This window comes from Equus quagga, chromosome 1, assembly GCF_021613505.1.
Source record: "Equus quagga isolate Etosha38 chromosome 1, UCLA_HA_Equagga_1.0, whole genome shotgun sequence".
NCBI lineage: Eukaryota > Metazoa > Chordata > Mammalia > Perissodactyla > Equidae > Equus > Equus quagga.
Window position 1 is genome coordinate 1,755,881 of NC_060267.1, and position 15,104 is coordinate 1,770,984.

A 15,104-nucleotide genomic window follows, 5' to 3' on the forward strand; every position below is an offset into this window, starting at 1 on the left:
CCCAGAGGGCCTCTGGCAGAGATTTCACACCACAGATACCTTTGCACAACCACCATAATGCTTATAAATGCCACAACTTAAAAAATACAGCAACAAAGTAAAAAGTAACCAATCTACAAGGGCAGATAGATAAAGTATCTTCAAGTGCAAGGGTGGCTTGCTGTGAGCCTACAGAGCATACAGAATCCCTGCGTCCGGCCTGGGCCTGGGGGCCACCTTTGCGAGCTTTGTACGTGTTAATGCTGCACCTTTCCCAGAATGCTTTCCTATCTATTATTGTCCCTCAGCTGCCAAGGAGGTTCCACTAACACAGCCTTAAAGATCTACTACTACTGGATGTTCAAATTAGATTGAGTCCAAAAGCAGGGGGCTCACCACGTGGGCTTGAACAGGTCAGGCTGAGGAGGAGAAGGCAGTTGTGAAGCTGATGCATGGCTGCTTCCTCTGTGTCGTTGGAACATGAACGAGGGACTAAATGTTTTTCTATGTGAAAACGAATGACACTGAAGTAGTTAGGCAGAAAAATACGTAAGCTCTTCGCCATCACAAGCGTCTGTATGCTACGAGCGCCAACAGAGACGTGTAGTCACAATACCACAGAGATACGTTACCTGTAACGAGAGAGCTCCAGGTGCTTCACAGAGGAAGAAACACAGCAAGAGGCAGAGAGAGGATCCGTAAGCTACATTTATTGAAACCTACAGGGCACTGGGCATATCAGACACAAAGGTTAGGATGGGGACAGATAAGAACTTACAAAATTAAATATACACTTTAATTTTACCACTAATTCTAACTACTAGTGAAGTATAAAATTTGTACAAGTTATACTTTATAACCAAATTATGATGCCTGTCAAAAAGGATAAGCTATACATAAAATACAATAAAAAATTTTTTAAATTGTGCTTAACATCATAGAATTACCCTAAAATGGGCTGATAAAATGCCTATACAGCATTCATTCTTATTACCCACATATGTTTCACATTAAAGATGGCTTGAAAAGTACACATACTTTGACCCCTCTGATGAGCAGTCCGTGGTCACAACTGTAGGTGCAGTTCCTCTGAGGAACAGCATTCACGGTCCACTTCTCCAAGTCCCTCACTCTCAGTACAGCTTCCTCTCAAGTTCTCTTCAGAATGGTTTATATCTCTTTTGTCTGATCATCTTCTTCAAGTTTCCTGATTTCATTTTTTAAACAATTAATAGTTTCTCGACTTGCTTTTAATCTCTCCTTAAGCTCTGCAATTTCAAAGCTTGTTTTTTTTTTCGCAGCTTCTAATTTTTCTCTGGTTTTCACTTCAAGTTCTGCAACTAAGGAAAACATGTACTTTTATTAAATTATTTCCTTTTTCTCACAAGTCTAAGATATGGCACCGAGTAATAAACACGGTATTTACTAGTCAGTGTTTCCATGATGAAGCATGGACAACTCAAGATCTACAACATTAAACACGGAAGGGAAGGACGTCTGAACTCCCGAGAGGATCTAAGATGTTGTCTACAACTAAGAATGAAATTCTGGCCACTAGTATTTTAAGATTTTAAGACATGACGTCCTTGTTTTTCTGCATATACACATTAATTTGGAAATACGGGGGCATACAATCCAAGAGACATCCAGCTAGTAAGAAGAGCTAACCAAATACAGTGTTCTTACATTTATTTACGGGTAAAACTTAGGTAATGAAAATCACGCTGACAAAACAAACCCTTTTTTCAAAAAAGACAGCACTAACCATCTGGGTTTGAATTCCATCTCTACCATCCAACAGCTGTGCCACGCTAAGTTAGTTATTATCCCTATGCTCACTTCCTCATTGCTGAAATAGAGATTATAAGAGCAAACACCTCATAACATTATTTGTTGAGAAGATTTTAAGTGAATTAATGCCTATTTAGTATCTAGAACACTGGTCTGGTACATAAAAAGCCATATTAATTACTATTATGACAGAGGAACATTAAATGATATGTAAAACATTCTAGGGGGCTACATAAATTACTAAAGAAAATATCATTACTGCAAAAACGGACACATCTATTTAAATATTCCACTTGTTTTACAAAGAAAAACGCCTACTTTCATGCAACATTACCATCTGGTGGACACTTAAGGCAACTGCTGCTGATGACTATTAAAGCACAGTTGTACTTTTGCTAAAACAAGATGATCACTAACTGGAAGCAGCATGGTTTGGGAAAAAAAAACTGAAAACCCAACCTCTAATATCAGAGAGACCTGGGTGCAAATACACCTTTGGCCCCTTGTTAGCTGGATGCTGGTACCTCTAAGCCTCCCTTGGTCTCTTCTTTCTGTAGGACACAGTTAAAACTGTATTTCCCAGGGGATTTATGAGGATTAAGTCATGTATATGAAGCATCCAGACATTAAAAACATGCAGTAACGTTTCCTTATTCTGCTCGTTGCTGGTGATTTTCTTTTTGTGATACATTTCCTAACAGGTAAATTTTTATACTGCCAAAACAATCCATATTTTTATGTGTAATTTCTTTCATTGCTTTTTTTTAAAAATTATTTTTGAAAACAGGTACTACACACAGGACACAAAATTAGAAGGCTGAAAGTGTAGATAATGAAAAACGTCTCCTTCCGCCCCTGCCCCCCCACCCAGAATGAATCATTAGTAGGCTTCTTTGGTATCTTGCCAGAAATAATCTGTTCACAGACGAGCACACACCTAGGCATTACTTCTCCTCCTCACCCAATACAAGTGGTGTCACACCACACTCGTTGATGTGCACCTGGCCGTTCACTTCACTCTATCTGAAAGCTCCTCACATCCCAGACTCATGCTTTAACGGCTGCAGGGACCTCACTGAACAGACCCCCGTAATTCCCTAGTGTCCGTTCAGAGTCTTTCCATGTCTTCTATTATGAACAGTGCTATGACGTGTGTGCTGCACACCATCATTTCAGTCCATCCATAGGGTAAATCCCGACATGTAGAATTGCTAGGTCGAGGGATCCAGGCCTTGTGACCCTGGACGAGCGCCTGGTGACTCAGGCTCTGCTGCTTCAGTCCCACGAGCAGTGGGTGCCCCTGCCGTGTCAGCTTTTGAGCCTTAGTTAACCTGAGGCGAAAAATGCTATTTCAGAGTAGCTTTAATTCGCATTTCTATTCTTACTACTGGGGCTGACTGATCTTTTTATATGTTTAGGAAACATTTCTCTCTTCCTTTTTATGAAATGTCTGTTTTTCCTTTGCTCATTTTTCTGTTAGGTTATTGGCTTTTTTTTTTTTTTTTGGAGGAAGATTAGCCCTCAGCTAACTACCGCCAGTCCTCCTCTTTTTGCTGAGGAAGCCTGGCTCTGAGCTAACATCCGTGCCCATCTTCCTCTAGTTTATACGTGGGACGCCTACCACAGCATGGCTGCCAAGCACTGCCATGTCCGCACCCGGGATCCGAACCAGCGAACCCCGGGCCGCCGAGAAGCGGAACGTGCGAACTTAACCGCTGCGCCACCGGGCCGGCCCCTTATTGGCCTTTTTTAAATCGAGGTATAACTGACATATTAGTTTCAGGTGTACAACATAATGATTCAATGTTTGCATATCTTGCAAAATGATCACCACCATAAGTCTAGTCACATCTGTCACCATACATAGTTAAAAAATTTTTTTCTTATGCTGAGAAGATTTAAGATCTACTCTCTTATCAACCTTCAACTATATAATGCAGTATTATTAACTATAGTTGCCAAGCTGTACATTACATCCCCAGGACTCATTTATTTTATAACTGGAAGTTTGTCCTTTTGACCCCTTTCATGGATTTCACCTCCCCATCTGTTTTCTGTATCTGTGAGTTTGGTGGTTTTTTTTTAAGGAAGATTAGCCCTGAGCTAACATCTGCTGCCAATCCTCCTATTTTTTTGCTGAGGAAGAGTGGCCCTGAGCTAACATCTGCCACCAATCCTCCTCTTTTTGCTGAGGAAGACTGGCCCTGAGCTAACATCCGTGCCCATCTTCCTCTACTTTATATGTGAGACAACTACTACAGCATGGCTTGCCAAGCAGTGCCATGTCCACACCCAGGATATGAACCAGCAAACCCCAGGCCAAAGTGGAACGTGTGCACTTAACCGCTGTGCCACAGGGCTGGCCCCATGGTGTTGTTTTTTAAGATTCTACATTATAAGTGAGATCATACAGTATGTCTTCTTCTGACTTACTTCACTTAGCATAATGCCCTCAAAGTTCATCCATGTTGTCACAAATGGCAAGATTTCCTTCTTTTTTTAGGGTGGAATATTTTATTGCGTGTGTATATATATATATATATATATACACACACATCACACTTTCTTTATCCATTCATCCATCAATGGACACTTAGGTTGTTTTTGTATCTCGGCTATTCTAAATAATGCTGCGATGAACATGGGGGTGCATATATCTTTTCAAATTAGTGTTTTCATTTTCTTTGGATAAATACCTAGAAGTGGAATTGCTGGATCACATGGTGGTTCTATTTTTAATTTTTTGAGGAGCCTCCATACTGTTTTCCATACTGGCTGCCCTAATTTACATTCCCACCAACACTGCACAACAGTTTCCTTTTCTCCACATCCTTGCCAACACTTGCGATTTCTTGTCTTTTTGAGAACAGCCATTCTAACAGGTGTGAGGGGATCTCTCATTGTGCTTTCGATGTGCATCTCCCTGACGATTAAGTGACGTTGAGCACCTTTTCATGTACCTGTTGACCATGTGTGTGTCTTCTTTGGGAAAATGTCTATTCAGATCTTTTGCCAGTTTTTTAATTGAACTGTTTGCTTTTTTCCCCTACTAGGCTATATGTGTTCTTTGTATATTTTGGATACCAACCCCTCATCAGATACATAATTTGCAGATATTTCTCCTTTTTGGTAGGCTGCCTTTTCATTTTGCTGATGGCTTCCTTTGCTGCACACAAGCTTTTCAGTTACTGGCCTTTCTTACTGATGTGCAGGAGCTCTGTATAAATTAAAGAAACCAGTCATTTGTGATTATGAGTACAATATTCATGGCTGTGTGTCTCTAGATTTTGTTTACAGTGCTTTTTACTATGCAGAAAGTTTTATTCCCTTGCTCTCTCTCTCTCCACATCAATTAAAAACATACACTGACTGACAGGCACTCTGTGAGATGCTGGGGCACAGAGGTAGGAGATACAAGAGAGGAAAACGCAGTACAGCGCCATGGGGTAGTCACAGGAGCTGAGAGAGCAGACTGGATCTGCACCGAGGGAAAGGGTGTGAGCGTATCCAGGAGAGCTTCCTGGTAGTGACAAAATCTGAGTGAGCCTTAAAGAATGAGAAAGGAATCAGGTAGAGGAAGCTGACACAGGAGGGCCTGGGAACAGCAAGGAGTCCTAATGACTGCAGCGGGCGGTCTGAGATCGAGGTGGGAGACCTGATCTGACTCCTCTGGCAGAGGACAGCCTTCACTCTAGAGGTAGATTCTTGTCTGATTTAGTCATTATACTTTATTTTTGACAAATCATAAGACTGCAAAGGGCATGATATATTTGGAAGAAGACCTAGGTTAAGTAATTAGCAGTGAGATCCTGAAGGAAAATAGTTTAAAATTTCTTGTCGCTTGTTCCAGTTTTCTGCTTCCTATATATTAAATGCTTCCATAAGAAAGAAAAATTTCTGTTCTTAATTTCCAAATGAAGCCTCAATTTAGAGGAAACCTATCCAGGATCACTCACTGCTTAGGAGCACAGACTGAGGCTTCCACCCACACAGCACGGCTGGATGGCTACGAGCACAGGCTCTGGGTTTGCATCCCAGCTCTGCTGGGTGATCTGGGCAAGTTATCAAACCTCTCTCTGCCCCAGGGTGGTTACTCGCACCCTGGGGCTAACAGCAGCACCTTCCTCCGAGGGTTGTTAGGGGCGCCCAAAAAGGGAAGAAACCTGAGTACACAGTAAGTTCTCATTAGTCTTCACTATCATTTAATTATTCCTTGTGGAAGCCATTATTACTATTAAAAGCTAGATCATTAGTGCTTAAGTAAACTTCCAGTTTACTACTATAAACAGCTTTAAAAACTTTTAATATGCTTCATAATGAGCAACTTCTATCTGAATATTACTCTACCTAAAAATATTACTAAGTTTTTAGAGTCTAAGTTCTAAGGACTGCCTGGGATCAAGTGCTGGCTCCAACACTAACTAGCTGTGTTAGCTTGGGCAAGTTTCTTGACCTCCCTGTGCCTCAGTTTCCTTTTCTACATGGGTTACCTAATCAAGTTATTCTAGATCTAAATGAGTTTACAGAGGTACAGATTTCGAAGAGTACAAACAGTAAGCACTCCATAAATCTAAGTGATATTTTATTATTACCCAAATATTGAGTATAAGACCTTCAAGTTGGTAAAAGTGTACATATCTCCTCTAGGCCTTTGATTAATATCCCCAAATTGCTCTTTAAAAGGCTAAAGCAATTTATACTCAAACAATTCATGAAAATGCAGGGTTCACCACACCCTTAAAAGGTACAACTAGTAAAGGTTCCTTTTGTTAATTTGACACAAATACAACCACCCATAATTGTTTGGTTTGCATTTTTTCAATTCGTAGAAGGGCCAAATATTTTCCTATTTTATTTACCAGTCATTTCCTCTTTCATCTGTCAATGTCTTTTGTCCATTTATCAATTGAAGTTTAAATTTTTTCTTTTTTATTTATCTATTTTAGAGTTTTTAAGGTATTAGTCCTCTGTCATATTTTCAACAAATTTATTTTTCTTCTTTGCCCTTCTGAAACGCATAAGTTAAACATTTTTTACAAAATCGAGTTTGTCTTTCTTATAAAGTGATTTCTTCTAATATCTCAAACTTAGAAAGTCTTCCCTAGCCAGGACAGTCCTTCCTCTAATACTGTAAACACGCTGAATAACTTTAAAAAAACATTGAACTATCTTTAATTAAACTGGAATTTATTTTGGTAAATCCTATGAAACAATGATCTAAATTAAGTTTTCCTCCCAAAAGCTTATCAATTGTGCCAATAACATTTAAGGAATTATCTTTTTCTTCCTTATTGATTTGATACTGTTAAGAAAATAAACTGAAGATAACACAAAACATGTAATTTACTGATAAAAACTTCCCAAGGTTATACAGCTTCTTACATAAGCTTTAACACATCCAAGTAAATGTATAGAAGTGCCTTTCTATAAAACATATTATTTGTACCTACTTATTATATAAAAATGAATTAACGATACTAGTTTTGTTGAAAACACAAAAATGTGGGCACTTGAATTTTGAAAGACAAGTTTCCTCTATGAATTGGGCGTATTTCATGGTACAGGATAAAGATCTATAATGGAGAGGAAATGACTAACAACAAATTAAAATAGTATATTAGTAGTGCTTTTACCTTTTCAAAGTGATCATACACACGTTTGTTTTATGTTCATAACAAAGTAGGCCAGGTAAATATTTCTGCAGATGTAGAAAGCGAAGCACCACGGTTTTAAATGAGTGTGATTTTACATTTTAAATGACTACCAAGTGGCGAAAGCATCATTTGTATTCCACTGTTTTAACTCCCCATGATGAGTTTCATGAAAATATAAACACAACCCTGCTAGAGCTACTGATGGGGAAACAGCACCTCCTCTCCCCTAGTCTCACCCCTCCTCCCCCTTCTTCTACTGCTCACTTCTTTCAGCCGACAAATATACTGGTTCATTTCCCCTGGAAAACACTACCCTCTTGACCCCAGATCCCGCTTCTGCTACTTGAAGGATCACCGCTTCCCTTACAGCCCAGCTCTACGACAGGGTTGTCCACAGCGCTGTCTCCAATTCCCCTCACCTCCTTCTCTTCTGACCCACTTCAACCATCTCCTGTCCTTACTGTTCTCCTTCAACTGTTCCTGCTCAGGTCCTCAAGGACCTCCCCCTTGCTATACTCCATTTCTTGGCTCTCATCTTACCAGACCTATCAACAGTATTGCACACAGCTAATGACTATTTCTGGATACACTTTCTTCACCTGGCTTTAGGACAACCTAGAACAATGCCTGGCATAGAACTGGTGCTCAATATACACTGTAAGCAAATGAATGAAAGATCAAAGGAAGAACTGAACGAATGATGGCAAACAGGTTTCGTTTTGAGTGCCAACTGCAAATGACTGGCAGTAGCTGCATGGAGTGATGGAGGGGTGGATGCTGAGGGAAGACATACCATGACTGATTACCAACTGGTATTCACCATCCCAGCATTAATCTGAAACTATGTAGAATGACACAGGTTTTTAAAAAAGGAGATAAACTAGTTCACAGTAAACAAAAGTTTAATTATATTCTCAAGGTTCTTCACACAGATTTTGTTAGTAAAAACTAGTAAACAGAAAATAACTGAGTGACAGGTTAAGCAAGATTAACAAAAAGTTATGCTTAAATGTACCTAGGGAAAAAAAGACAGAAAATATTTCAGAGAATGTGAGAGGCTGCCTTTTACCATTTAAAAGTAGGCTGCTCTGGGAGCAATTTAAAATATCCCTCTTATATGTTCTATGGTAATACATATTTGGTTGTTTAAGTCCCAAAAAATTGACATATCTACACATATAAATATAAAACATAAGAAAAAATTTAATAGTCACTAATCACACAATCCTTTCACCATTACAGAATACATTATTTTTCAGGATTAATTAGGAATTCTTGATACTCACATTCTGTTTCATGCTTATAGGCTCCTAATGTTAGCTGACGAGATGTTGTTAATAATTGTTGCATCATTGCTGTTGGGTCTTGAAATATCTAATGGGATAGAATGGAAAAAAGCCCAATAACGTTGAAGTTATACAACTTAAAATGCTTTTAAAACTCACTCACTATAAAATCTTCTTACCATTTCATCATAGAACTCTGAAACCACTGTCTTTTTTCCCAGCATTGCATTGGTGTCTGACTGAAACAGCTTTAATAAATGGTACAGGGTTACCTATGAAACAAAAACAGACGTCACATCTGTGAATGGTTTTCATCATCACTGTGAGACACTGTCATTTCTGTAAGTGACTTAGAGGCTGGAAGTAGCAAACACATCAAATTCAGGAGCTTGTCTCAACTACCACTTACTGTGACAAATTGCCCAAACTCTCTGTACTGTCATTTCCCCATTAGGTATCACAGCATCCATCTACATCTGCTTAACAGGAATGCTCTGAAGAGCGTAAGTTAGGGTCTGCTATAGCATCTCCAGAGAGTGACTATGCATAACAGTAACACAAGAGAGAGCTATGGAAATTAAATCACTAAGGCATGAGTTCTTTTACTTACACAAGTGAAATTTGAATAACTGTGACAGTTATTCTGTGAAGATTAAAGTTTACAAATTTACTCTGGGGAAAAAAAGATCTCTGATACTTCAAAAGGAATGACCAATACTAAAATGCTCAGTGAAAGCAGATAGTTTCTGTGCTGATCTTTAAGGTTATCACATAAGCAATAAAAAGTTAGTGATAATTCACTTTGGCAAGAGCAACATGTCTTCAAAATACTCAAAAACAGGTGCAGTAAGACATCAAAGAAAAAGCTTTGAGGCACAATGTGTGATTACTCGAGCAAAATAAAACCTAGCTGGCAAACGTCAGAGTTTACAGTGAAGCTGCAGAAAACAATTCAGAGGCCTCAGAGAATTTTCCAAAAAGTTAGCTAAAATCATTATACGGAGCATGCATCATATGCCATCGTTTAATTAAACCTTCATATGACCTATTTTCTGTAAGAGCCAACTACTGAACACGTATAATGGTTTCACCACACCAGAAGAACATCATAACACCTTTTAGGGAATAAAATTGAAGCCTATGTAGGTCCACATGGAAACCTACTCAATGAGTCAATCAGAGTAGCGCAAATGACCACACTGCCTCTCTTCCAAGAGAGGACGTGCAGAGCTGTCTCTTAGTGAGGTTACACAACACAGTCATTTCTTTCACAGGTGTATTTTCCAGCTGAGGGTGAGGCAGGGAACAGAGGAGGGAACAGACAGGTAAGGCAGCACATTCTCAAAATAAAAATGAACCCAAAGCAATCTTACAAAGCTAAAAAGAGCTTCTGCTCTAGTAACATTACCGACTTCTCCCCCCACAACATCTGCTGAATCCTGTGCCCTATTCTCCCCAATAGATTATTCTCATTAAGGATAAGAGCAGGGGGGCCAGCCTGGTGGCACAGCAGTTAACTTCACCTGCTCTGCTTCGGTGGCCTGGGGTTCACCAGTTTGGATCCTGGGCACAGACCTAAGCATTGGTCATCAGGGCATGCTGTGGTAGGCGTCCCACATAGAAAACGGAGGAAGATGGGCACAGATGTTAGCTCAGGGCCAATCTTCCTCAAAAAAAAAGAATAAGAGCAGGGTCTCATCTTTGTATCCTAACCCTTGAACAGTGTCTTGCAAATAATCGATATTTAATAATTTCTTGCCAAATAGAATATAATGTCTGTGAGAGTATTCCAGAAGGACAAGAATGGCAGGAGATCTGGAAACCTTACCACATGGAAAATGTGTAAATGAGCTATGGATGTTTCTTCAGGAGAAAAGAAAACTAATGTAGGAACAGTTACCAGTAAAAAGTTCAAGGAAGCCTAGCATAAAGTAGGGCTTTCTTAAAACAAGAACTACCTCACACCTGAAGAGGATGACACAAGTCAATGTTCTCCACACTGGAGACAGGCAAGCCCAAACTGGATTCTCACTGGAGAGCCTTCGGAAAGGAATTCCTACGTGGGAAGAGCATCCCCGGGCACCGAGATCACCTGGGTGCCCGCCCCTCCACACCCACTGAGTCAGGCGCAGGCGGGGGCAGTTTGAATTTTTAAAAAAACACCTCAGGCGTTTCTGGTGCAGCCATTTAGGAACTAATTCTCTGAATCACTGGCCCAGGTGATGTTCAACTCTTGTAAAAGCACACACACAGTTTTAAAAACACAATCTGATAATTAAAGTGCAAATATTTGGTGCTGAGGGAACTGAGGGAACTAAGGGAACGGGCTGAGTCTAACAACGAAAACTAACCATGATGAACGTTAAGGGCCTGAAGCTGGAGTCACGCCCCAGTCACACAGACGTGGGAGAGTCACACTGAGTTGTGACCCCATGTGTTCAAAAATAAAAAAGGCTTAGTGGTTTTAGTCAAAAGAAAGAGTAACGGAGAGAGTTTGAGGCATGAATGCAGTACTTGGGTTCAAAAACTAGCTCTGCCACAACTGTTTCTGAGCAGCGCTTGATCCCTGAACTTTAGGATCCTCATCTCTAAAACGACACCACCAACCTCACAAAGCTGCTGAGGGATCAAAGTGCAAGGTTTGAGGGAGTTTTCACACAATCAAGCCACAGAGTAGGATATTAAGTAGAGCTGCTAGTACTCATGGCAGCTTGAAAAAGCAAGAAGCCTGTTTCTAAGGCTTCTAACTAAAAAAAACTGAATACCCCCATTTCAGACAGCCTATGACTCAACCTGTTTGTCACTAATAACCAAATGATACTAACGAATTTTAAGCTTTTTTGCTCTAGTAATCATATGCTTTCCAAGGTTTCTTTCCAACAAATGTTCACATTATACCCCTTCTTTCTATACTTGAAAAATAAAAGAGTTCTGAAAGGCAGTTCACTTAAAAATGGAAAACTTTAACTCACAGAAAGAGGCCCCAGGCCCCAGCGTACATCCAGGACGTCTCACGAAAACGTCAGCACACAGCGAGCGACTCAGTAAGTATGGCTACAGTTTCACAATTACTAACAAACCCACTTCATAGGTGCAAAAATTAACATTACTCACAGGTCTTTCATTAGGATCAATGAAAAATATTTTGATGATTATTTCGAATTCACCCCATCCTGTTTCAGTAATTTCATATGGAGGCTTAGTAACAACTGAAGAGAGAGAGAAAAACAACTATAAGTTGTAAATTACTGATTCAGTTCCCTGTTGAAAATTTGTATGTTATGAATCAAAAAACTGTACTGTACCTCTTAAAGGATTACCATAGCTTTCATGTAATTTAAATTGGATTTTCTTCACATATGCTGACATATCCTAGAATACAGAGGTTTAATTAGTTCTGCCATCCACATAGAAAAAGTATATGTGAGCATATGTACCTAATTAAATACACTTTCCCTCAAATTTTATGGAATACACTTTTCTAAAAAACATGAATTATACGTGGGAGGTTTGTTTCTTACTTTAAACAAAGGAGGCCCATGAATTCTTTCATAATTCATATATAGGAATATATGTCCCTGATGTGTTTTGCAAATCCTGTTTTTATACATCTCTAAACACAATACTCTAAATCAATTTTGATTTTTCCATAAAAACAATATTACCCTTTCAATATTTTTATAGAAATAACCATAGAAACCAAAGCAAATCTAAGACCTAATCAACTTCAAAGAACAAACTCTGATAAAGCTAAGGACAACTAAACTAAGCAAGCCCAAGCTGTTGGATATAAAGCTGCTCCTTTCCTTAAACTCTGTTGAAGCACAGGCGCACGTGCATCGGTTCTGGCACATAGAGAGCCTCTTTTGGTAAAGGCGGCCCTTAAAAAATAACTCATTATAGAAAAAGAGGAAAATGCAAAACAGTAAGTCATACTCAATAGTAATGTTTATTAATCTTTTTATTTGCTTTCAGGAATTTTTATGTGCTTATTATCTAAATATATACCTATATTTTAAAAATTGGGACCATCCTGTAGTGATATATTATTATCTGCTTTCATAACTGAACAGTATACTGCCAACGCTTTTCCTGAGGCAGATCTTCATAAGCATTTTTGAAGACTCTTTTGGGATACTTTCACTCTTTTTTTCCTGCAAATATGAGTGACTAGCAATATTGGGGAGCAGATGCTATAATGGTCAACAACGGGGTCTTGCCCTCTGGATCTCAGTGTGGAGGAGGCAGTCGAGAAGACCAGCATTTCTATGTAATCTGTTACGAGGGCGTTAGGTACAAGTCCATAGGAGGGCTGCCTGACAGTCTTGGGTGAGCAAGACAGTATTTCTAAAGAAAATGACACAAACTGAGAACTAAGGGAACAGCAGGAATGGAGTGGGTGGGGAGGAATGAGTGAAGAGGTTTAAGAGTAATTAGGTGTTGGAAAGACGCAGGGCCTAGAAAATGATGGGATGAACCCAGACAAGGGAGCGGGCTGCAGACAGGGCAGGGGAAGTGTGCAGCAGGGCTGCTCAACACGAGAGCTCAAGTTGACTGAGAGGCAAGAGGGAGCCACTGAGGGCTTTTTCCTTTTAGTGACAGCTTGAGACATAATTCACCTACCACACAACCTACCCATCGGAAGTGAACCACTCAATGGTTTTCAGTATATTCAAAGCGTTGTACAACCATCACCACAATCAATTTTAGAACATTTTTACCAGACAAAAAGAACCCCCATACTCATTAGCACTTACTCCCGAATCCCTCTTCCTCCCACCCACTGGCAACCACTAATCTCTTTCCTATGTCTATGGATTTGCCTATTCTGGACATTCTATAAAAATGGAAGGGCTGGCCCTGTGGCCTAGTGGTTAAGTTTGGCATGCTCCACTTTGGCAGTCAGGTTTGGTGTCCAGGCGCAGACCTACACCACTCCTCGGTGGCCATGCTGTGGCAGTGACCCACACATGAAACAGAGGAAGATTGGCACAGATGTTAGTTCAGGGCTAATTTTCCTCAGCAAAAAGAGAAAGATTGACCACAGATGTTAGCTCAGGGCAAATCTTCCTCAAAAAAAAAAAAAACCACAATGGAATAACACAGTATGTGGCCTTTTGTGTCTGGCTTCTTTCACTTAGCATGTTTCCAAGTTTCATCTATGTGGTAGTAGAATGTATCAGTACTTTATTTCTTTTATTGCCTAATAACATTCCATTGTATGGATACACCACATTTTATTTATCCACTCATTAGTTGACAGATATTTAAGTTGTTTCCCCCTTTTTGGCTATTATGAATAATGCCACTATGAGCAATCATATACAAGTTTTTGGGTGGTCTTTGAAGAATTTAAAATATAATGTGTATTCATTCAATAAACATCTGTTGAATACCTACTATGTGCTGGCTGTGTTCCAGGCACTGGAGCTTCAGCCCTAAAATACAATTACCAGCAGGCAGAGGACACAGCAGAGTTCTCTCTCACACCCCCTAGTGGTCTTATCACCCATGATCACTTACAAAGCACGAGCTGCTATTCCTACAACACCTGATTAGAATCCCATGCTAGTTTAAGAAATGGTGTTGGGATGAGAACCGAGCCTACAGCATAGTTTTTGTCACTGTAACTTAATTTTAATTAGAAAACATTTCTGGAAAATTGATTTCTATTAAGAATTATATGAAGATGACAGCCCTTACTTTATTATTTTAATTTTTTGGTAACATTTCTACAATGGGCCAATTTTATAATGGGAAAGTTACTATAAAAAAAAATCGCATGGGGCCAGCTGGTGGCATAGTGGTTAAATTTGCGTGCTCCCATTTCGGTGGCCCAGGGTTTGCAGGTTGGGATCCTGGGGGCGGACCTAGCACTGCTCCTCAAGCCATGCTTTGGCAGGGTCCCACACAAAATAGAGGAAGATGGGCACGGATGTTAGCTCAGCGACGATCTTCCTCACACACACACACACACACAAATCACAACTTATTTTCAAGCAAAACAAACTGGAGCTTCAAAAGAAGTTATAGAAAAATCAAGCACCTACCTCGTTTCTGTAGGGCTTTACATACACTGTCCACTGATGGGTGTGCCCGTCTTCTTCTCTTTTCTTTCCAAAATACCGAGCAACATTACCATAAACTATTGGTTTAACAATAGTAACCCCCTAAAAGAAAAATAATTTAAATACCAGTTAATACTGTATCATTACCCAAATAAATAGAATGAGAGTTCTGAAAGCTTGTTTTATGTAACAGCAGACTGTCTAATAACCTAGAGTTTGGTTCTCTTGCGGGCAAGAGCCATGAGCGCCAGAGAGGAGGCGGTGGCCCCGGCCGTCAGCCGCACGCACACCGTTCCTGGGGGGAGCACCAGAAGCCTGCAGACTCA

General features: G+C 39.9%; 1 protein-coding gene across 2 annotated transcripts in view; it reads right to left on the minus strand.

Moving 5' to 3' along the window:
- Positions 1-669: 669 nt before the first annotated feature.
- The window catches only part of YEATS4 (YEATS domain containing 4), a 15,360-nt gene continuing 925 nt past the window's right edge, over positions 670-15,104 (minus strand). The window contains exons 2-7 of one of the 2 annotated variants that reach the window (XM_046642986.1): positions 14,761-14,880; positions 12,016-12,082; positions 11,825-11,919; positions 8,890-8,982; positions 8,711-8,798; positions 670-1,319 (exon numbers count right to left, since the gene is read on the minus strand). In XM_046642986.1, the coding sequence (XP_046498942.1) occupies positions 1,150-1,319; positions 8,711-8,798; positions 8,890-8,982; positions 11,825-11,919; positions 12,016-12,082; positions 14,761-14,880 (633 nt within the window). In that variant the 3' untranslated portion in view covers positions 670-1,149. Of the gene's footprint in view, positions 1,320-8,308; positions 8,440-8,710; positions 8,799-8,889; positions 8,983-11,824; positions 11,920-12,015; positions 12,083-14,760; positions 14,881-15,104 lie in introns of those variants that run through there. The other variant, XM_046642995.1, reaches the window with a different exon arrangement.